The 24,829-nt window shown below is 45.3% G+C and overlaps 2 protein-coding genes across 12 annotated transcripts in view; one reads left to right on the forward strand and one right to left on the reverse strand.

Annotated features, from left to right (window-relative positions):
• ESYT2 (extended synaptotagmin 2) overlaps positions 1–10,651 on the reverse strand; it is an 83,781-nt gene extending 73,130 nt beyond the window's left edge. For all 8 annotated transcript variants that reach the window (XM_021693003.1, XM_021693001.1, XM_021693004.1 and 5 more), the window contains exon 1: positions 10,257–10,651. In XM_021693003.1, the coding sequence (XP_021548678.1) occupies positions 10,257–10,568 (312 nt within the window). In that variant the 5' untranslated portion in view covers positions 10,569–10,651. The remainder of the gene's footprint in view (positions 1–10,256) is intronic.
• A 9,675-nt stretch (positions 10,652–20,326) lies between these two features.
• DYNC2I1 (dynein 2 intermediate chain 1) overlaps positions 20,327–24,829 on the forward strand; it is a 57,196-nt gene continuing 52,693 nt past the window's right edge. For all 4 annotated transcript variants that reach the window (XM_044919989.1, XM_021692870.1, XM_044919990.1 and 1 more), the window contains exon 1: positions 20,327–20,372. In XM_044919989.1, coding sequence (XP_044775924.1) covers positions 20,358–20,372 — 15 coding nt within the window. In that variant the 5' untranslated portion in view covers positions 20,327–20,357. The remainder of the gene's footprint in view (positions 20,373–24,829) is intronic.

Below are 24,829 nucleotides of genomic sequence, written 5' to 3' on the forward strand. Positions count from 1 at the left end.
ATGTATCCTATTTGGTATATGGCATCATCATTTCCTTACCCAGGAGCCCAGGCAAGTAACCCGGAGTCATCTTTCACTTTTCCATCTCCTCTCTTTTCTTCCTTCCTTCCCAATGTGATTCCATGAGATTGAGGCATTCCTTCCTTCCTTATGCTCAGACTGGCCACAGTCTTTGTCCCCTCGGTCTATTACTCCAAAATTTATCTTGTTATATATGCCCTTTTTATTTTTATTTATTTTTACTATTTTTAAAAGTTTTTATTTTAATTCCAATCATTTAACATGCAGTGTTCTATTAATTTCAGGAGTACAATACAGTACTTCAACACTTTCATATACCACCCAGTACGTGCCCTTTTTAAACTTGGGACACACCACTCTTTTAAATGTTTTGAGGCTTCCCTAATGCCTATTAGATGAAGCCCAAAGTCCTACATTTACACACTGCAAGGCCCTGCTTCATCTATCTCCTCACCTATAATGCAAAAACACTGCCACCTGCAGGCCGCCCTTCTTCCAAAGGCTCAGCTGCTCTTTCTCCCATTTGTTTCTGCTTATTCCATCTCTTCAACACCACACAGAACTCCCAGGCACTAGGGCCACAGAGGGAAAGGGGAACAGCCACAGTGTTGAATATGAGATGAGATCAATTTTAAAACAGACCATTACTCTCTGTGCCACTAAGAGGGAAAGAGCACGCTAACAATGACATATGGTTGTGACATGAATCTGAGTCCACAGATATGAGGGGGGGGGGGGGGTGGGGGTGTCTTTCAGAACTGATGAAATATGGCTGAGCCATAATTACCATTTTTTAGCCATCCTGGCTCCGGAGTATCTCAAGACATAGAGCGGCTCAGTAATGGCTCCCCAAAAGATATTTACGTCCTAATCCTTAGAATCTGTGAATGCTGCCTTATATAGCAAAAAAGGGCTTTCAGACGTGACAAATTAGGAATCTTGAGTTTGGAAGATTATCCTGGATAATCCAGCTGGACCATAATGCAATCACAGCATCCCTCTGAGAGGGAGCCTATGGAGATCTGAAATAGAAATCAGAAAGGAACGTGATAATGGAAACAGCTACTGGCTTTGAAGACAGTGAGGAGGCCAGGAGCTCAGGAATGCAGCTCTAAAAACTGGGAAAGGCCTCCGGAGGGAGCACAGACCTGCTGACCCCTTGGTTTCAACCCACAGGAACTGGTTTTAGACATCTGGCCTCCAGACTTGTGAAAAATAAATCTGTGTTGGGCGCCTGGGTGGCTCAGTTGGTTGGGCGACTGCCTTCGGCTCGGGTCATGATCCTGGAGTCCCGGGATCGAGTCCCCGCATCGGGCTCCAGTCCCCGCATTGGGCTCCCTGCTTGGCGGGGAGTCTGCTTCTCCCTCTGACCCTCCCCACTCTCATGCTCTCTGTCTCTCATTCTCTCTCTCTCAAATAAATAAATAAAATCTTTAAAAAAATAAAAAATAAAAAAAAATAAATCTGTGTTGTCTTAAACCACCAAGTTTGCAGTATTTTGTTACAGTGGTCCCAGGGCAGGCAGCAAGCAAAGACCGGCTGTAACCTTTCCCCTCTAGCTCCATTCACTATGAAATTACAATCTATAGGTAATTCCTTTTAAACTACTTCATGAGCATAGCAACGTTCACTCCTTTATTTCCACCATTGTAAAACCACAAGCTGACTCAAGCTATCACATAAAATCAACACTTTGTATTAGGTACTGGGTAGATTTCAAGATCTTTATGCATGTGAAAAAGTAACTAGAAATTATATTGTCATTTATGATTTGAATTACATTTGGGATTTTGCTTTTAGAAACCCAGTACTCAGACATTAACTTAGAAAGTATTAACAGATCTTATGTATTCACTTGCTAGGCATTTAAATATTTATGGCATGAGTGAAATAAATTAACGAACCCAGTAGACAGTTCACCTCAAATATGTACAATAATGGCAACGTGGGTATTACGTAACAATTCACAAACTGGGTGCAGGAAGTCCTAATAAAACAAGCAATTCGTAGTTCACTCTTCCAAAAATTCACTAGGTTTACTGAGTAAACTGTATATAAATGCCTTCTGCTAGACGTTAAAATGGATATTGAAAGTCCTTGTTTCAAACTTCCAATCCTACACACAGGTACAGGACAAAGCAGATTTAACTAAATGCTTTAACAAATATGTAAGCAAAGTTTAGTAAGAAGATGGAAAATAAGAGTATTGCTCAGATCAATAACTGTAGCAATTTGATGCTGGTATCTCACAATGTGAGCACCGTTAACTGAAAACTGGTACCAGTACGTGACTCGTACCCCAGGGCAGGATTTACGGCATGAAGCAAGCTGGACAATGTTCTCTTCCCACATCACCGGATTTCTCTTGTAGCGTTCCACCTTATTTTGGGGAAGCCTAAAACATATCACCCCTCGATGCAAACAGAAGGAAACGACTCCACAGATAATACAGGTTAAGTTAAACTATTACAGCTGACCCAGAAACAGGAGTGGATTTTCAAATCCCCACTTTAGTCATTAACCAACACTTATTTAAATTTCACAAGAGGAATGAGTGTTAGAATGAAAAAAATTTACAACATGATACTGTCGGAACGTAGCTATGGTTATCTAGGGCATCAGGCCAGCTGCTTCAAGCAGAACAGGGAAAATTAACCATGTCCTCAGGGTAGCATTTAAGGAAGCAGCAGCAAGGGTGAGGGTTAATAACTTAGGTTCCTTGGCTATCATTTTAGGGATATACAGAGAAAAGAGAGAAATTGTAAGTAGTACTTTCGAATGTTAACAGTAACAAAGCATTAAGGTAGATAAACTTAGCAACAAAACAAACAAACCACAGTGAAACAGAAACAGAGAAACCCCAGGTCTCATCTGCCCTCCTTTAGTTGAAGTGGGGGAGGAGAGGTGGGGGGGGGGTAAGAGAAATGACTCAGGCAGCAGGAAACTGGCAGCAACAGCAGGGCAACCGAGAGGGAGCATGAACCACTAAGATCACTAACTCAAGGGCACCACTGGCTGCCACTGCCCTCCCAGGCCCGGCATGTCCCTGGCCTTTCCTCATTCCAGCCTCATAACCACACCATGTTCATTTCATGGCTCATTTCAGTGCTTACCCAAGGATGAGAATGAGGGTCTAAAGGGTGTAAGGGACCTGCCCAAGTGCAGAGTTAGGGAGGGACTGGGCCTGAACAGGAACTCACGCTACCAGGTCCGGAGCCTGCGCCTCGAGTGTGCACCTAAGCAGCACTGCCATCATGGGCGGGGCTGGTGCCAGGAGCGCAGCCCACTCATCTGCTCGCGGCACACACCACTCAGCGACCTAGGGCTGCCAGGTGACATAACACAAAGTCCGTGACGATCCAGCGAGTCTTCTCAGCAATCTCCAAGTGACCATTACGACACTGCTACACGAAGCCACAACTTCAGTTTAAAACACTCCTCCTGTTAACAAACTTCAATGTCCCCACACAGCAGAGGAAGGAAAGCTACTTACAATTGTGACTCCTCGTGCAGGGAATGCTCTCCTTCTCAAGGTTATTTACCTAAGAGGGGATCTGGATGAATCAACTGTGCATTTGAACATCAACACCATACGAAAAGAAACACTGCCCTCCAAAGTGAGATTTTTGTCTATAAAATTATCATGCTACTCTCATGAGTTCAAAAATAGTTCATGTATCCCGGAACAGATCTGATATATAGCTCAAACAAATAATCTTTCATAACTTGAAAAGAGCACAATATTAACTATATCTCAAACTCTACTTTTATCTTTCTTACCATATAATATCTAACCATCTTGTTTTTGAAATGTCAGACATCATTTATATAAAACACAGCAGCCCCATAAAATAGGTAATATTGTAATAACCAAAGTCATATTCCTGAATGACATATGTCCACCATGTAATGCTTAATGGAGGAGGATACAACACACACACACACACACACACACACACACACACACACACACGTATATCCATATGCATTAAAGATTCAGAAAATCGTCAAAAAGTTAATAATGGTTATCATTTTTCAGTTAGCAGGATGCAGGTGACTTTTTCCTCATAGTGCTCTTCTCCAAAGCTTGAAATGTCCTACAACAAGGTTGCATTCTTCTCATAATGGAAAGATTATGTGTTTTTGGGGAAATAAAAACACAACTGTGTGTTCATTAAAAATAGGTAAGAGGAGGGGCGCCTGGGTGGCTCAGTTGGTTAAGTGACTGCCTTCGGCTCAGGTCATGATCCTGGAGTCCCGGGATCGAGTCCCGCATGGGGCTCCCTGCTCAGCGGGGAGTCTGCTTCTCCCTCTGACCCTCCTCCCTCTCATGCTGTCTCTCTCTCATTCTCTCTCTCAAATAAAAATAGCTAAGAGGAACTTCAGTGAGTAAACAAAAGAACTTCAAATTCAACTTCAATGACAATTTTGCAAATAATAAAAAGGAAAGTATAGTGTGAACTGTCAGGTTAGTATTTTCACATCTGCTGCTGGTGTGGCTGTCACCAATTCCTGTATATAGTCACCAGGACACATGGGTGCACTCAAGATGTGCTGTTATTTTGCACTGATACTTTCCTCATTTGCATACCCTGCTGTAATCCGATAGGTGCTGAACTGTGGGTCACAGAGATGTTCACCATGAGTAATCCTAAAACTGCCTTTCACAAAGCAAAGACAGCAGAGCATAAAACTGGACATCTATCCATAGCTAGATCAACAAAGTCTAGAATAAAGTTTTAATCCTCATCAATAAAATCTTTGTTTTAAAATTGATCAATTTAAAGACTCTAGATGTTACCTTAGTAAATGTACAAAATGCTCTAAATGGCATAATTTTTAAGAAAATGAATATACATACCACTTCACCAACAGAAAGACCTAAGAAAGGTCTTCCTTTCCTTTCTCCATACGCAGTTAAGCGTCAAGAAAACTTAAATTCTAAACCACATTTTCCTGAACAAATGATTTTTAGTATTGTTCATCAGAAACAGAAAAATTCATAGTAACAATTCCATTCAAGGTTGTTGTAATTTTCCACCAACTACTATTATGGGTGCTTTGGAATGATGAATTTTTTTTTTTTTTTTTGACAGGGAGACAACAAGAGAGGGAACACCGCAGGGGGAGTGGGAGAGGGAGAAGCAGGCTTCCCGCTGAGCAGGGAGCCCAACAGCAGGGCTCGATCCCAGGACCCTGGGATCATGACCTGAGCCGAAGGCAGATGCTTAACGACTGAGCCACCCAGGCGCCCCTCAGCTAGTAAATTCTTGAGTTTTTAAGGCCTTATCTTATACACCTTCATCTCTAGCACCTAGCAGGAGACCTGAAACATAGCAAATGCTAATAAATGTGGGTTGAGTAAATAGATGAATCCATAAAGGCTCACTTCTAATCCCTACATGTAAGTCAAGCTACTTTCTTAAACTGTGATCTACTCTAGGAAAAATTAAAAAAATAAATGGTTTCCTTAAAAAAAAAGTAGGGACTTTTGTGACAGTTAAGAAAAACACATGAAGTGGCGCCTGGGTGGCTTAGTTGGTTGAGCGGCTGCCTTCGGCTCAGGTCGTGATCCTCGAGTCCCTGGATCGAGTCCCGCATCGGGCTCCCTGCTCGGCAGGGAGTCTGCTTCTCCCTCTGACCCTAACCCCTCTCATGTGCTCTCTCTCATTCTCTCTCTCTCAAATAAATAAATATTAAAAAAAATATATTGAAAAAAAAATAATAATAAAAAGAAAAATACATGAAGAAAAGTCAATGACAGAGAATGATCACAAGAAAACTCTCAAATAAAACATGTTTAATGGAAAAATGGCTCCACACAAAAGAAACCACTGATACTACTTATGTAAGAACTGTGCCCCACCCAACTCCAAAAGAACACAAGGTGACTCAGTATTTAAGCACAAAAAGATTATTAAGAGTGGAAGAGAATGGTCTATTTGAGGGAAGGTGGGCGGGTACTTCCAGCTACCTCCACGGTACAAAGCAACAATCCAGCAATAATCTTGGCTTGTTTTTTTGGCAGCTGAAGGAAGAACTCTACTCCACTGCACAGGCACTTCCACTTTCTGATTTCAGAAGTTTAATTCTGAATCCATCACTATCTCCCCTTCCTCCCATGCCAAACACTGTGAGTCTTAACAGTAGTATTTATATTTATGCTCAGTACAGGATCCCTGTGAATTGGGAGAGCTGCCCTGAGAACTCGGGCCCTAGCTGGATGGAGTACATCTACTCCTCATCCCTGAGCCTCAATTCATCACCTTCCATACAGCTCCCTCCTGAAGGAGACAGTCCAGGTGGGCTATGCTGGTCCCACCACAGGATATGCCTGATTTCCTGCTCCTGCATGTTTATCCTACTGTCCCCATAGAGTATAATGCCATGTCCTTCTATTCTTAAAGTCCGTAAATGTGTCTATATGCATCCCCTCACCACTAACCACCTCCCATCCTCTGTTCTGACCACCATGGCCCTGGGGCCATCACATTCTGCCTTATATCTACCTAAAAGATGACACACACATGAAGGCAGGATGACCTCTTCTACTTCTGCATATAGTAGGTCCTCAGATCTTTAAGTGGAGAAAGAAAATTCATCTGGGCAGCATTGTGTCATGGAAACCAAAACAGATAATGACTTAACAAAACATAATAAAATGCAAAAGACCACAAGAATCTGAAACTAATGATATACTATATGTTAACTGAATTTAAATAAGATTACAAAAAACATAAAAAAAGACCACAACAGTACATTCAAAAATCATGCTATGATAAAATGAATCTAATATAAAACAAACCAATCTATACCCTAAATTTCTTAAACATACATAATTATGTGTCAATACCTCGAATCAAAGGAAAGAGTTTCTAATAACTCACAGAAAAATACACATGTAAGCTGTTTGTATCTTTGAAGCATGATTTCTATCTCATTTATTAGAATTTGTCTAGCCATTATGTTATCAATGTTTACAGTAACATTAGGATGAAGGTAAAAATATTTATCGTGCTAGTTTTCATTCATAAGCCCACACTTTTCATTAAATATTCCCTAAAACGTAAATGCCTTAAAATTTAAGTTGGAACAATAATTTTTAAAAGTTGTAGCATTATTATACTCTATTGTACACTGAATAATGTAACACTGTATATTAACTATACTGGAATTAAAATAAAAAGCTTAATAAAATTAAAAGAGTTGTAACAGTTTTAGCTAGAATTCCATAAGCAAGGACATATGTATGGTTTTCTATGTATTGTAACTACCCTTTTCATCTATTTTTAAAAGAAATTCAATGTCCATAATACTTTTAAATAGCACCACTGAGATATAATGCACACACCATACAGTTTGCTCATTTAAAATGTACAATTCAATGGTTTTTAGCATATTCACAACGTCTGTGATATTATTCTAAGTTAAATGTTGTGACCAATGTAGAGATCATGAAAACCTACAGAAAAGATGAAAGATTCACTAGGCCTAACAAGAACACTGCATTACTAGTCAGTTTTTCATAATTGGTTCTTCGCAGGATCGAAAGCTATATTATATAAATATATTTACTATAACATTAATTTGTTTCTAATTCATATATTTATTTATAGTTCAGTCCTAGCTCTATAGTCTCCTGTCTTGAAATGTGAAGTGAGACTAATGCTAATCTAAAACAGAAGTATTATTAAAACCAGAGTATACAAGTTGATGAATGCATATATCCTAACTCTAAATCCACTTAGTTTTTAAACTAAAAGACATGATGCTTTATGACGAAGCATTTAGACTACGTAACTCAGCAATGCAACTTTTCGAATTACAGCAGCAGCAGCGCTGGTATAACTAAAAAACCAAAGCAGCATCCACATCCCCTTCACATCCCTGAGCAGGTCTCTAAACATCTCAAAGCCCATAATCCCTCTAGGATATAAGTGCTAAAGTTGCAACCACAGTTTAAAATAACTAAACCATGGTTCCTGATTTAGCTACATGGACTATTTTGTTACAAGTCTACACCAAGTTTTATTAAAGTGTAAGTCAATGATTAACACTAAGAATAAAAACAAATATTTGCCCTTCCTTCACATGAGACCGAAGTGTATTCTTTTCTCTTGTTCATTTGGTTCTCCACCTATACATATTCAATTTTGGCTAGAGATAAAATCTCCTGGACTTCCAGAAGAACTATGGGAAGAACACTCTCCCTGAAGAAAAGCTTGTACATAAGAATACAGAACAGCCTAATAAGGAAGCTGACTGCTTTAAATCTTAATCATCAAAGTATGAGAGTAATAAAAGACCAACTGTCAAAACAGTTAAGAAGTGCTGTATATGACAGATTTGGGTCTCTACTCATTTGCAGCCATAGAATCAGCATTTACTGGCAGTTGTAAAGGCAGGAAAGGGACAGACTTCACCATACCAACTTCTAACATTTCAAATAAATAAAAATAGCAGTGGAAAATTGTCCTTGTTCATTTCTATAAAAACTCAAGGATATTCCTTCCCCCATGGTCTAATTTTACAGGTCCCAATTAACACAGACAGGATAGAGAGACATTGGTATGACAAAACGTCAGTCCTCAATCCATCAACCCAAACCTGTCAGGCCTTTTCCCTATTTACAGGGAAAAAAGAGTGAAGAATGGATAATAATATGGTTTATATAAAAGCTACAGGACCAAGTTCTTATAGAACTATCACATGGTTAAGTAAGAAGCATTTTTCATATCCTAGTAGCCTTAATTCAAAACGATATTTTTTCTCAACGTCGTAATATTATCTTTTTTCCATACCCAGTATAAATTGTTATTTACAGATAAAAACTGTCAGGAACATATCCACAAGTGGGGTTAGGAAGTGAGTACCACATTGGTTCATGTTTTCCTACGCTTCCACCCTGCGATGAATCATAGCTGTCAATGACACACCATGAAAACATGTACAAATCTACCTTATTCACAGCAAGATACCACCCCAAAGTTCAGAACTCCCAAAACCAAAGTCTGTACAGTAAAAGTCAAAGTACTACTAATACAGAAATCCTCACTCTTCCTACACAAGTCTGCTTCTACTGTTGCACGCACACTTCTGGACGGAGTAATTCACTGGTTTTCTTACGAAAGTAACAGACGGGTATTTGCCATCACAAGGTAGTACCATTAGGTTCCTGTTGGCCTTGGGTACCCCCGCGTCCCAACCTCTGTTTGTTTGCCTCCTGTGTCCTACACCCCACGCCTGACTTCACAGGTGTCTTATGACTGGAAACTGCGATCACTCTCCAAGCCCTCTCCTCCTCTAAGAGAAAAGGACGCTTGGGAAACTCACTGGCTGGCCATTTTCATACCAAGTTTACAGCAAGCCTAATGGGAACATCATTTATCTTAAAATGGGCACTATTTCCTGTAGTCTGAAGCTGTGACAGCCACTCCTGGTTAAGAAAGAACTAGGGAGTGAGGAGAAAAAGAGGAGGAAACCAACTGCATTCATTTCCTCGCTGCAGAAACAAATTACGCAGACAACTGCCTGGGGTAAAAATGAAATAACCGAGATCATGACTCCTGCTGTCCGTGCAACTCTCCCAAAAAGTTCCGACAGCGTCCTCCCAAATTCGCATTGGAATCAGTTCACCCTGTACGAATGTTGCCATCAGACCTTCCGGGGGACCCTCCTTGCCCAGTTGTGCCAGACACAACGCACAGACGACAGAGCCCGCGGAGGACGCAGCTCCAACTTCTCCCCCCACCGGCTGTCGGAGGGAAAGCCCGCCCGCTCCCGCTCCCGCTCCCCAGGAACACGAGCGAGCGCCGACGGTCTCCAGGCCTGGGCAGGGCCGGCGGCACCGGGCGGCTCGGCGCTGCGAGCAGAGCCCCCCCCCCGCCGCCGCCGCCGCCGCCGCCTCCCAGAGCACATTCCAGAGGCGCGAGTCATGGCCAGCGCGCCCCGAGGAAAAGCCCCGCTCGGGCGGCGGGGCCGAAGCCCCAGCGCGCAGCGCGCCCCCCACCTGTGCGGTTCCGCGCGGGCTGCGGCGGGGGCAGGGAAGGCGCCCTTCCCGGGGGGGCGTGGGGGAGTCTGCGGACCGGGACAGGGGGATGGGCGCGGCCCTCGCGCGGGGACACCTGACAGGTGAGGGCGCGGAGAGCCCGGCGGCGCTCAGGGCAGCCCGCACGGTGCCCGCGGAAACTGCCGGCGGGGCGGACTACGGGCCCGGGCGGGGCGCCCGCACTCACCCAGGCCGGCAGGTCGCAGGCGCGCACCCCCAGGCGCACGGCGCGCTCCTCGTCCTCCAGCAGCGCCAGTGCGCGGCACAGGCGGGTCGCCTTGAGGCCGCGGCTCCTCCGGCACCACACGAGCAGCCCGAGCGCCAGCAGCACCCAGCTGAAGCTCAGGCCCAGGTAGCCGAGGGCGTACACCGGCAGCAGCAGCGCGAAACTGCGCGCCAGCTGCGCTAGCAGCCCCGCGACATCCACGCTCAGCACTGCGCCCGGGGGCTCGGCAGGGGCAGCGTCGGCCCCGGGGCCACGGCCCTCCGCGCCGCTCATCGCGCAGCGCTCGCGTCCGACCCGGCCGCGGAGGCTCAGCCCGCGCACCAGCGCCCCTCTGAAGGGACCGCGCCGGCGCTAGGGCCCGCCCGCGCTTCCGCCCGCGAGCGGCGTGCGACGTCAGCACGCAGGGTGGGCGGGGCGGCGGGGCGGCGGGGCGGCGGCCGGGCGCGGCCCTGGGCCTGGTTCCGGCGCGGGGCGGGCGGGGGCTGATGGGTGACGCCGTCGTGCGGACACCATTCGAGGCGGGAGTAAGCGCGGGATCGGCGCGAACGTCATCGCGCGGGGTGGGGCGCCACTCAGGCGGCCCGGCGCGGCCTGGACCCGAGCCACGTATTCACGGTGGGTGGGCGGGGCCGGACTGCTACCTCACCGCGGGGGCGGGCGGGGCCGACAGGGAAGACAGCGTGCGCGGCGCCGCTAAGGCGGCCCGGCGCGTCGTCACGTGGGGCAGGCGGGGCGGGGCGCGCCACCGCGACGGTCGGGCGCGGCCCTGCGTCTAGAGCACGTACCTTCGCTGCGTGAGCGGGCCCGACTTCCTTACGCTTCCGCAGGGCGGTAGGCCGCCCTCTGAGGCGGGGGCGGGTGGGGCCTGCGTGTGACGTCGCCGCGCGGGGCGGGCTCGGGCTTCGGCCCCCGCGCGGTCGCTGCCTGCCGGGGGCGGGGGGACGAGAAGTGCGCCTTCCCGCGTGGGTGTGAGAATTGCCCGCTTTCCGGCAATTCCTGTTTGATAACTTTTCTGAGGAACCGTGCGCACTCCCGAGTGGCCGGATGGAGCAGCGCTCTAAAGCGGAGGGGTCGCCGTTCTGGTGGGGGGTCAGGCCACGGAGCCAGGGCGCTCTCTGTTTGGGGCCGCTCAGCTGTTCGGGGGTGTGAGAGACAGCGGGGGCGGCCTGCCCCGCGTACGGAACGTGCAGCGCTTCCGCTCGAGCCCAGCGCCTGCTTGCAAGCGGAACGTCGTGCCGCTTCGTGGAGGGGGCTGGTCCTGGCCGACTCGCTGCTTCCGAGCTCGGACCCTGCTTGCGGTGTCTGAGAAGACATCGCGCCCCGTGATTACCTTGTTTTCCAGTAAACTCGATCAGGGTGATTCCCAGTTCGGCTTCCAAGGAAACTTTGATTCAATGTATAACGATAGAGCTAGTTTTCCCCTTCTTACTCCTCAAGTCTGTGTTGCTGGGCGCCTGATCATCTTTAGGAAGGGCAGGAACTTAGCGCACACTCCGTTTTTAAGCTCCTGATTGGCGTGAGCACCTCGTGTCACACGAGTTCTTCCTGCTGTATTGCAGGGATCCTGGAATAACAACTTGGTAACTGTGATGGCTGCAGGGACAGAGCCTGGTGTCTTCGGGACAAAACGGTGACACTCCACAGACTGCTTTGCTGCGCAGAGTGAAAGCCGGTAAGGTGGAGAAGACTGCCCGCTGCAGACCAAACTGCCATCACAGCCCTATCAGCGAAACAGCTGATCAGAGACTTGACGCTAGCAGGAGCTCTTTGGGTGGGGGGAGCGCTGGCGTGCATGGATGGCATTGCCAGCGTCTCGTTAATGGTTCAACTAGGCTTTAAGGTCCGTGAGGGCAACAACCGTGTTTATTACGTTTACCGTCATGTCTCCAGGCTAGCACCTGAATGAATAAACAATCCCTCCCTTCTTCCCTTGTCTTCAGGTCTGTATATAATTACGTATGCATATATGTGTGTGTGGCCATGGAGACACAGAAATATCTCTCAGAAACATCGCTCTAGGGTCTAGAACACTCAACTTTGGGCAAGGACACTAAACCTCAAGCAAGGGAAGAGGTTTTCCTTTTCTTGCTCTTTTTTTTTTTTTAAGATTTTATTTATTTATTTTGACAGAGAGAGACACAGCGAGAGAGGGAACACAAGCAGGGGGAGTGGGAGGGGGAGAAGCAGGCTTCCCGCGGAGCAGGGAGCCCGATGCGGGGCTCGATCCCAGGACCCTGGGATCATGACCTGAGCCGAAGGCAGACGCTCAACGACTGAGCCACCCAGGCGCCCCCCCCCCCTTTCTTGCTCTTCACCATATTACATTAAGTTGTAAATATATAAAGTGGCAAGTCTCAAACCTTTTCCTCCACAACAGCTAAATGTTCTAATGCCAAGTCTTACTCAAGACTAAGTTACAAACTCAAGACAATTACCTTGTTAACACAGGAAGGGGCATGAGCCTTTCTGTCCTGTGGTTTTTCCTCTAAAGAGCCGTAGAATCACATTCTATAAAGATCTGAATGAACACCAGCCACATAAAAAATCTTGCACATCTGCAATAGAGTGTTTGACCTGAGCAGCCTAGCAATGTAAAGTACACTGAAGAGAAGTGTCCATGTTGCACACCAATCAGCCTCCCGGTCTCAGCTGGCTTCGTGACCCCTAGAACTTCTGGCCACTTCCCTGTACTTAATTATACCAGCAAGGCAGAACACATCTCATTCTGTACAGAGCCTAATAACAGGCCCAGCTTGGTTCTTAGGTTTTTGCTAGTATTTTTAAACCCCTCAGTCTCCTGCAAGCTCTTCATGTTACCTCCTTCCTTACCTTCTGTGCTGACATTTAGTCAATGAAAGGCACTGTTTTCAGAGGAAAGAAGAACATCATTGTGAGTGATCTAGTAAACTATAAAGTTTCAGACTCTGCCCTCAACCTTTCAAGTTTCAGAGAAAAGAGCTGCCTTCTGTTTCAGCTGAACCTTTTCTGCTTTGTTTTACCTCTCCTCTCGCCTAAGTCTGGGCCTTATCAACTATCCTGTCCACCTCTTCTACCTCTTCCTGTTCTAGCTCCTTCCCTATCAGTTCTACATAGGTTTCGTTGTAGACCATGGGATCACACTTTGCCTCTCTTCCTTTCATCCTACTAACCAGGACTCTTTCTGCCCAAACTCACCAAGACTCCTACCTTTTCTAAGATGCTCCTTTGGTGACACAACCATATTCTTTACCTGAGCCCTGAGTGGGTTTCTGTGCTATGCAACCAAAAGAATCAGAAAAGGCTTGGTCCTTTCTTGCTTGCTCAGATCATGACAGAAATCTCTTACTTGACCGGGAGCCCTTTAATCCCGCCCTTTAAAGGTTCCACAGAGACCATCCCTCCCTCCCCCCACCATGGAGGAGGCAGTGACAGGCCTACCTGAGGTGGCAGACAGACTCCTCAGCCCAGTCTATTAGCAAATAAACACATACACTGAGGATAATGAAAGCCAGGTTTCTTGCTGTTGGAGAAGATATTACAAGCATGGTAAGGGAGAGTCCAGAAAAAACCCTCATGTGTTGGACTGGACTTGGAGGAGGTATGAACTCATGTGTTTTGACATATATGTACAGAGACCCAAAAATAGTTATTGTCTGTATTTGTGTGTTATCTTATATATTTTCTATTTCTCTCTGCTGAGAGTGTCTGGAAACAATGGTACCCCTGTACCAGTAAGTACAAGTAACTCCCAGATCTTGGCGTCTAGATACCATTTTCCAATAAAAGGAACCACAGATCTCCGGAGAAATAGTTGACTTCAGGGCTGGAGCAGTGAAAGTACAAGATGAGCCTGGAATATTTTGTTGTGCCAGGAGGTAAGAAAATGCTCAAAGAATCATGTGCTGTCAAAGGACATGGTAGGCAACTTGAAGGGCTCTTGCTGATTAAATCTGGGACAATCTGAGCAGCAAAATCAAGGATGACATTGGCAGATTACAAGCCAGGGAGTAAAATAGGAACCCATGAGTCCATTCTGATGTAGATGAATGAGCGAGTGAGGAATGCACAGAAAATAAATCACTGGAGTCACAGAAATGGAAAATCACCAGTTAGCAGTCCCAGTAGTGCAAGAGCAAGTTATCAACGAAGGCTAAGGGCAGTAGGTGGAAGTTTGATGAGGAATAATACCGGAATACTTTCTACAAGACACTTATCAATTACAAAGGGAAAGAGGAGTACAGCAGCCCCCTGAGTCCCTAGGCCATACTCGAGTCAGGCTTTCTCAAGCTCTCTGGCAAAATGCCCCAGGAAGGCTGCTGTAGGGTAGGGTCCCCTCTGTTCTTACTGAGGAACTAAATATTGCAGATCACAAGAGACCGAAGAGACACAGCTACATGTGACGTGTGTTCCTCGTGGGATCTGGGATGTGAAGGAAAAGAAGTGTTTGGGACAGTCGGTGGAACAAGGGGGTCTGTGGATCAGACAGCAGACCTGTAACCATGTTGACTTCCTGACTGGGAGGCTGTGGAGCAGAGTCTGTCCTTGTTTTGGGAAGACAAACACTGGAGTATTTTGGAGTGATGAGTAATCCTATCTGAAGTTCTTTGTCAAATGACTCAAAACAAGTCTAACAATAATGGGTAAGTGTACGTGTAGACAGATGAATGCTGGATGACAGACAAGTGGAGCAGATATGCTGGGAGGTTCATGGTGGGAATCTGGGCAATGGAGACGGGGTGCTTTGTACTTGCATATTTTCTCTAAGTTCGAAATTAATCCAAAAGTCATTTTTAAAAGTCCATATTTCTATCAAATGGCCAATTCAAAATGCAGATTTGATTGGATCTCTTCCCTGCTTATATATCCTTTGCTTCTAATGTGAAGTTACAGCTCCTCTGCATGACACACAGAGCTTGTCTACATTTGATCCTACCTCTCGCCTCACCTCCTGATCTAGGGTCTGCTCTGCTGCTCATTCCTCCCAAACCCTGCTGTTACCTGTCTGTGCCTTTGCACCTGCTGTTCTCTGTGTCTGGACTACCCTTCTCCCTCTATCCTTATGCAAAACTCCTATTCATCTTTCTTTCTTTCTTTTTTTTTTTTAAAGATTTTATTTATTTATTTGACAGAGAGAGACACAGCGAGAGAGGGAACACAAACAGGGGGAGTGGGAGAGGGAGAAGCAGGCTTCCCGCCGAGCAGGGAGCCCAATGCGGGGCTCGATCCCAGGACCCCGGGATCACGACCTGAGCCGAAGGCAGACGCCTAACGACGGAGCCACCCAGGCGCCCCTTCTATTCATTTTTCAAAACAATTTGTATATCTCCACTTCTGTGAAGCCTTTTGTGATATCTCCTTCCTCGAGTTAATCCTATCTATACCTTATGCTTATCTCCATGACTACACTTATCTGCTGAATACAGCTCAGCCCTCAGGAGCCCCAGAGGCAGCTCTATGCATGTGAGGGGGGGGCCCTGATGTTCTTGGGGAGGGGAGTCTGAATGAGGTGGTACATGTTAGAGCACCCAACTGAAGCCATCTATCAAGTCACAAGCCCCATTCCAGTTTTTATCGTTATTGAAGATGATACGTGCATGGCTTCATTAAGTCCTCTGCTCAGGTCTCATTAGGTGAAACCAACTGTTGGCTTGTTGCCTGAGCTGTGGTCTCCTTTGGAGACCTTCATCTGAGATCCCCTCCCAAGTTCATTCAGGGTGTTGGCAGAATTCAGTTCACTGCAGCTGTAGGGCTTAAGTCCCTAATTTCTGCTGGCCGACAGCCAGGGGTCACCCTCTGTTCCTTCCATGTGCCCCTCCTTGGCATGGCAGTTTGCTTCATCTTCTTCCAGGACAGGAGTGTCTCTCAGATGTATCACCTTCTTTGGAAAGTCAGGCCCAACCAGGATTATCTCCCTTTTGACCACTTTAGTCAACTCCTCAGTAACCTGACCACGGGAGTAGATCCCATCACATTCACAGATTTTGCTCACACTCAAGGAGAGAGTGTTCAACAAGAGAGTGGATGCAAGGGGCAGGACTATTAGGGCCAGAGTTCTGCCTACCGCAATCTCTTCACTGATGGAAGTCCTCCAATTTTGGTTTCATACAGTAGCAGATAATTTATAAATTGATAAAGGCAGGCTCTAATTTTGGTATCCCACCTATTTTCATCTGTCCTAGATGTTTATAACTTAGGTGCTAATCTATAATAACAGTAATAAACTTGGTAATACCTTACTGTGTGCTTAGTTTGCAATAGGCGCTGTTCTGGGTACTTCACATAATCACTCATGTAATCCTCATGACTGCTCTACAGAAACAGGTACCTTGTAATTCCCATTTTACTGAAGAGCTAACTGAAGCACAAGGTAGTAAAACAAACTTCCTATGTTCACACAGCCAGTGAGAGGCTGATCAGACTTCTCACTAGCATGTTAGTTCGTTAAACCCACAGGTAGGTTTTCTATCATATCCATGTACACAGGCGTTAGAGGGACACCAAATTTACCTGACCTCGAAAACCAAAGAGGCTGGGAAAGGAAAGTTCTTGACTTTTGTGACAAATTTGCTTATTACTGTGAAAAAAGGTTCTGTTTTTATCATAACCTGGAATTATAAGCTGGTTTACAGTCCAGTGAGGGAGATGGACAGACATGTTTAAATTCTAGAAAAGAGGACATAGGAGAACTTTAACAAACCAGTGGGACCAAAGGTGAGTAGGGGAGGGTCTGTGCAGACGGCCGCAGCTGTCTCTGGGGGTCTGGAACAAAGCTAGCTTGGGGAAGGGGCAGAGGAGCAGGCTGCACAATGGCTGCGAAGCCCCACGAAGCCCCCACTGTTGGCTCCCACTTGTCTCCAACCTACCTGTCCTTCAGTCTGCAAACACAGCATTCTCTTCCCATTTTAATGACTTAGCATTGCCCACAATGCTTTAAATCTTCACATCATGCCATTTCAAGGTCCTTCACCGACTGGCCGTGCCCCCCTTTCCAGCCTCCTCTCTGACCATCTCATGCCACTCCATATGCCCCCTGCTACTCCCACTCACATACTCTGTGCTGGACACCTGCTCTGCTCCACACAGAGGCCACTTGCCCATGGGGCTTTGAGCACATGAAATGTGGCCAGTCTGAACTGAGGTGTGCTGTAAATATAAAACACACACTGGATTTTGAAGACAGTGTAAGAAAAGTAAAATAACTCAACATTTTAAATATACATTATATGATAAAATGATAACATTATGTATGTGGCTAAATACATCATTATTTTTTTAAAGACCTTATTTATTTATTTGACAGAGAGAGACACAGCGAGAGAGGGAACACAAGCAGGGGGAGTGGGAGAGGGAGAAGCAGGCCTCCCGCCAAGCAGGGAGCCTGATGTGGGGCTCCATCCCAGGACCCTGGGATCATGACCCAAGCCTAAGGCAGACACCCAACGACCGAGCCACCCAGGCGCCCCACTAAATACATTATTAAATTTGATTTCATCTGTTTCTTTGTACTTTTTAAAGTGTGGCTACTACATAATTTATAATGATCTATGTGGCTTGGATTATATATTTTTTTTAAGATTTTTTTTATTTATTTATTTGAGAGAGAGAATGAGAGAGAGAGAGAGCATGAGAGGGGGAGGGTCAGAGGGAGAAGCAGACTCCCTGCTGAGCAGGGAGCCCGATGTGGGACTCGATCCCGGGACTCCAGGATCATGACCTGAGCTGAAGGCAGTCGCTTAACCAACTGAGCCACCCAGGCGCCCCTTGGATTATATTTCTATATGCTTTCTTCTACAGCACAGTTCCAGGGACAATCATATTTCCTGGAACCCTCCAGAGCCGCCTTCTCTCTGGGCTTGGACCCAAGATGTTCTTTCCCAGCCTCTCTGTCTGGGAAATTATGTGTCCTTCCCAACCTCAGTCTTTCTTCCAGAGAGCCGTCTGTCACCTCCTCACTTACTGCTCTCATAGGTTCCTGTTATTTAGCAGCTGTTTGCCTATTTCTCTGTCCTAGCAATCATGAGCTACTAGAGGTACAGAGAGTGTTCATGTAGCTTTCTATCTCTAGCCCTCTGTCACTTCCCAGGTCATCAAATGAACTTAGGAAGGCATCTACTAAATGAATGAACACAATAAAAGAAATATTGTAAGATAAAATGGAACTGCTCATCAAAGGAGTTATTTAGAAAATGGTTGTTTTGGGAGGTCTGAGGAGAGAAAGGCTGTTTTAGCCATTTATTCAGCAGTTGTGCTGGAAATAGTGAGCAAGAGGAGACAGCATTCACCAAGCCTGTGAATATGGTGCATCTGGGGAGCTCGAAGTCATGCTGTTTGCTGATGAAGGGTGGCAGTGGAAATAAGAAGCAGAGTTAACACCCGATTATCTTGAAAGGAGTCTGGTTGCACTTGAGATCCAGGTCGGTCATGCGGTATGCATGACTTTATCCTCATATTCAACAGAGTTCGAAGCTTTTCCAGAATCAGATGTTTTCTTGGTTGACAAAGAGTGACACAGTGCTTAAAAGCATGGACTCTGGCATCAGACCATCCATCAGCCTGGCTTTGTGAGTTTAGGCAAGTGAATTAACCTTTCTGGCCTTCAGTCTCCTCATCTGAAAAACAGGAACAGGTCTACCTCACAGGGATGCCACAAGAATTAAGTGAATGGCCCAATGGAAAGTTTGAGTTTGGTGCCTCACTTGCAGCAATTCCTCAGTATATCACAGCTCCCACTGAAACTGCCTTTCCTACCTTCCTTTTCTGTTATGTTCTTCCTAAAGGGTTAAAGAATGAGAATGAAAAAGAAAGTAGTGATATGCCCAGGACCAGAGTACAATTAAATATAAAAGGCTTTTTGGATCTGCTATTAATTTCTCTAAGGCAAGAAGCTAGGTAAATGGCCTTTATCTGGAACAAAGTAGACAGATCCATAAAACTGTAAACTGGTTCATAATAGTATGTGATTAAAAAACACAACATCTGCAAAATAAATTTTATATCTCCAGGAAAACATGCTATCAAAAGCGCAGACTATTAATAACATGCTCACGGATGTACTCCTTAACGCATGATTTGAGAGTCTGCTCTTTTTTGTGTGCATGAAATATTAAGGGGAATCTTTTCTTAGTAAATTTGCATACTAAACAAATGCAAAAGAGCGTGTGGAAACATAGCCAAACATCAGTTATAACGTGCATTACCGGAATAGGACCACCCCTCTTCAGTCTTGCATATTTAAGATGGACTTTTATATTAAGCTTCAAATAAAATAATTCTGATAAAATAAATCTGAGATGCAGAGTATCTGTCTTAATGTTTCAGTACTCTTGTCTCTTGTCTCATATAAAAAATCATGCTTTCAACAATTACATTTTCAAATACTTTGATTCCCAGTATCTTACAGGGTGTGTATTATCCAGTGACATATATGGGAAAATGAATTCTAAGGTGCAAATCCATACACAGATGAAAAGCTCTTCTCCTAATCTACTGTATAATTTGCTAAGTCGAGTTTTGGGGTGCTTAATTTTCTTGCTTTGAAGAGGTGGGACGTTAAGATTGCTTCCCGATGCTGCTTCAGGACCTGAGTATAACGCCCTCCAAGTACCTGGTGGTACCCAGGCACCCAGGAATTGGAGTTTAGCCGCTTAAGTAGCAGTCGGCTCAGCAGCCTGCCTCAATTTCCTCGTCGTAGCTCCAGATGTCCAGTGACGCTGCTCAGCTCCGGTCCTCCCAGCCAGGCCGGAGGGTCAGCCCAGCTTAGTTCCCGCACCGAGGCCCGCGCCCCCACCCAGCCGAACGCTGACCGGGCTGGAGACCCGGACCGCGCTGCGTCCCTTTCCGCCCCACCGAGTGGGGGTGACGGTGGTGCGTTGTGTGTATTGGGGGATTGGTTACCCGGGCCAGTAATGGCTCGGCCTTCTGTTGCTTCTGCCTGTCGGTTGCTAGGAGCCAGGGATGCGCAGGCGCGCTGGGGACGGCCGCGGGGCATTCTGGGACAGCGGTCGTTCGGCGCTCAGTTGCTCGCACCTGCCAGTTGCTAGGAGCCGGGGACGCTGGCCCGGCGGTCCGGGCCTGCGAGTTGCGATGGAGCCCGGGAAGGTGAGTGCGAGCGGGCGGCGCGTGGGGCGGTCCGGGGGTCGCCCGTGGGCCCGGAGTGCACGGTTGCCGGCATCCCGGCCTCCTTCCCGCCGTGGTCGTGTCGCGTGCTGGGCGGTGTGGGAACTGGTCCCGGGAGGCGTGCGGCAGGGTGCGCGTCGCGGTCAGCCGGGCCGCGGCGAGGAGGGGGCTTAGTCCTAGAGCGGCGGACCCTCGACCGAGGGCTAGTTTGTACTTCCTTTCTCCTTGGCAAAACAAATGCCTTTTTTCTTAACCTTATCACTTAACATATTTCAGCTTATTAATCAGTCATATTATCTGTTCAATAAAATCTGCTTTACAAGATCCTTTCCAGAGTTCGCTGACTTGATGTTCTAATCAGGACTGATTTTTTTTCTAGACCTTCTCAGAGCAATCATCTGGGAATTTCTTTTCTTTGTGCTTCTGGGTTAGATCTACTGTTTTTTGGATCCAGTGTCATCAGTATTCTTGGAATCCCCCCCCCCCCCCGTTTTTCCCTGGAGTAAATCCTCAAGTACCTTTTTAGATAAGGTTATGTAGGAAGGAAGCAGTGCTCTTAAGAATGTTTTTATTATGCGGATACACTTGAGACTTTGGCTTAGTGCAGAATTCTAGGATCAGAATTAATTTCTCCAGCACTTTGAAGATTTATTTATTTGAGAGAAAGAGAGAGAGAGGGAGCACAGAGTGGGGTAGGGGCAGAAGGAGAGGGAGAGCGAGAAGCAGACTCCCCACTGAGTGTGGAGCCCGATGTGGGGCTCAATCCCAGGACCCTGGATGACCTGAGCCGAAGTCAGACACTTAACTGACTGAGCCACCCAGGCGCCCCGTAATTTCTCCAGGACTTTGAAGGCATTCTGCTTTCATCTTCTAGCAACCAGTTTGGTTGATGAGATATTTTTGTAAATAACATTTTCTTTCTTTCCAAAAGATTTAGGATCTTTGTCCTTGGTGTTCTGGACATATATGGCAATATGTCTATTGTGGTTCTTTTTTTTCATTATTTTTGACATTTGATTATGCGTTTCAAAATGAAACCTCAAGTCTACCTTTACTTCTAGGACATTTTTTCTATGCTATATTTCCTTCTTTCTGCTTTCCCCATTCTTTCTGGAACTCTGATTCAGTCTCCTGTCACATGTTGAATTCATGGCTCATATTTTCCATCTCCTTGACTTTCTATATTCTGATTTCTCCAGCTTTATTGTTAGCTTTATCTACTTAATTGTTAGTTCTAATTTAATTAATTTTTAAGCAAAGAACTTTTATTACTTGTTACGAATAAGGAGGGAGATAACTTTTTTTTTAGGTTTTATTTATTTATTAGAGAGAGAGCACAAGCAAGGGGAGCAGCAGCAGAGGCAGAGTGAGAAGCAGACTCCCCACGGAGCAGGGAGCCCGATGTGGGGCTCAATTCCAGGACCCTGGGATCATGACCTGAACTGAAGGCAGATGCTTAACTGACTGAGCCACCCAGGCACCCCATTTTTTTAAAGATTGATTTATTTATTTGAGAGTGGGGTGGGGCGGGTAGGGGTGGAGCGAGACCAAGAGAGAATCTCAGGCAGACTCCTCGCTGAGCACAGAGTGCCACACGGGGCTCGATCCCACGACCTAAGATCACAACCTGAGCTGAAACCATGAGTCAGACACTTCACTGACTGCACCACCCAGGCACCCCAAAGAGGGAGGTAGCTCTTAAAGCACTGTCTCCCCTTGGGGTTAGAGCAGGAAGCTTTTTTTTTTTAATTTTTAAAAATTAAAAAAATTAAAAATTTATTCCAGTATAGTTAACATCCAGTGTTATATCAATTTCAGGTGTACAGTATAGTGATTCAACAATTTCCTACATCATGCAGCACTCATCAGGACAAGTGCACTCCGTAATCCCCATCACAAATTTAACCCATCCCCCCCCCCCCCCCCCCTGGTAACCATGAGTTTGTTCTCCATAATTAAGAATGTTTCTTGATTTCTCTCTCTCTCTTTTTTCCCTTATGTTCATTTGTTTCATTTATTAAATTCCACATATGAGTGAAATCATACAGTATTTGTTTTTCTCTGACTGACTTACTTCACTTAGCATAATACATTCTAGTTCCATCCATGTCCTTGGATATGGCGAGATTTTATTCTTTTTTATGGCTGAGTAATATCCCATTGTGTATATATGCATCTTCTTTATCCATTCATCAATCAGTGGACACTTGGACTGTTTCCATAATTTGACTAGTATAGATAATGCTGCTATAAACATTGGGATGCATGTATCCCTTTGACTTAGTATTCTTTTTTTAAATAAAGATTTTTCTTTTTTTTTTAAAGATTTTATTTATTTTTTGACAGAGAGAGAGACAGCAAGAGAGGGAACACAAGCAGGGGGAGTGGGAGAGGGAGAAGCAGGCTTCCCGCTGAGCAGGGAGCTGGACATGGGGCTTGATCCCAGGTGGGATCATGACCCGAGCCCAAGGCAGATGCTCAACTGACTGAGCCTCCAAGGCGCCCCTAAATAAAGATTTTTCTTTATTTCCTTGGGTCATTTTCTTTTAGGGTCATTTTCTCCATTTGTTTTTCTTGATTCTTCTCTTTCTTATGTCGGTGTTTTCTCAACTGTCTGATTGACTTTTCATATTTATGAATGAAGCACCAGGTTTATTAAAGTAAGTTTTTTGAATAGTAGGGGTTTGCTCTGCTGGTTCCCGCTCAGTCTTCTCCCTGAAATGTTTGTAAAGCCCTTGTTCTTAACCACTGAGATAGGATTCCAGAGCAGGCACAGAGATTCCTCAGGCTCTTCACTCCCAAGACCATTTAATTATCAGACACGTATTTCTTTATTAGATCTCACCCAGATAAGTTCTCCCCTGTGTCTTTTTGTGATTCTGGCTGACATAGTTCACCTAGTTGGTTACATTTTGCATTACTTTGAATTATTTTGGGGGTTGTTTTCTGATACATATTTATAAAATAAACATTTCAAAGTAGCAAAAGCAGCTATTTCCTGGCAGTTAATGAATCCCCATATTAGGTTCTCATTTGCAAGTTGGTCATTAACTTTTTAGGAGGTTAATCTGGTCATTAGAACCTTGTTATGCAGTTATTATAGTACTACAGAATTAGTGTATTTTGTTCCATAAAGTCAAGGGAAGAGTAAAACCTCTATGCAGTGATTGGAATAAAATTGTGCTGGACTTTTTGGTGTTGTTTATTGTAACTTTATCATGTACCAAGCTTTTCCTTAGGTTTCTGTCAGTATATTTATTTGCTGACATCACTTCTATCACTAATATAACCAGTTTTGTGTTCTTTATTTCTACTAAGATCATAAAAAGGTTCAGTATTTTGTAGCTATTTATAGAAAATAAAACTTAATAGTGTGTTTGCTGACTTTACACCTGCTTGATAAAGGTAGTGAGTTTTCAGTGTTCTTTTTTTTTTTTTAAGATTTTATTTATTTATTTGACAGAGAGAGACACAGCGAGAGAGGGAACACAAGCAGGGGGAGTGGGAGAGGGAGAAGCAGGCTTCCTGCCGAGCAGGGAGCCCGATGTGGGGCTCGATCCCAGGACCCTGGGACCACGACCCGAGCCCAAGGCAGATGCTCAACTGACTGAGCCACCCAGGCGCCCCCAGTGCTAGTTCTTTAAAAACATTTTAGTTTACCTTGCTTCCAGTGTTTGACTTTGATTAATTTCTATGCTCAATGATAATTTTAGAAATTTCTAATTTTTTCTGTTACATACCAAACAATTGGTAATGTGTGAGTTTATTATCATGAAATTTATTAATCATAGCTTAAAAGGTATAAACACACATATATATAGATAAATATATATATCTGTATGTATTGAGTTTATCCTTAGAATAAAATAAAGTTCTCGTCTTTTTAAATGTTGATATGAAATTTGAATCGTTGTGTTACAGCCATTCACTGTTAACTGCTGTTAACTGTTTAGGTCAGTGCAGTGCTACTTCATTTTGTTTTTAGAAAGGCTGCATGTTCTGGCACCTGGGTGGCTCAGTTGGTTAAGCGATTGCCTTCGGCTCAGGTCATGATCCTGGAGCCCCGGGATCGAGTCCCACATCGGGCTCCCTGCTCAGCGGGGGGTCTGCTTCTCCCTCTGCCCTCTTGTGCTCTCTGTCTCTCATTCTCTCTCTCTCAAATAAATAAATAAAATCTTAAAAAAAAAAAAAAAAAGAAAGGCTGCATGTTCTAGGGCAAATACCCTGGGCTCTTGGAGAGTTGGTCCTCTCTAACCCACTTACAAGGTTCTCCTGCATGAAGAAAACTGACTAACATTTAGGGGCTTCTGATAGCCTAAGACTATGTCCCTGTGATGAGCCAGCCCCCTTTGAGTTCCTGTCTGGCAAAGCCCAGGGCTGCCAGAATGGCAGTGTGTTTGGCCAGCACCTGGATAGGCCTGCCCCTCCCTTTCTAGTGC

This window comes from Neomonachus schauinslandi, chromosome 12, assembly GCF_002201575.2.
Source record: "Neomonachus schauinslandi chromosome 12, ASM220157v2, whole genome shotgun sequence".
NCBI lineage: Eukaryota > Metazoa > Chordata > Mammalia > Carnivora > Phocidae > Neomonachus > Neomonachus schauinslandi.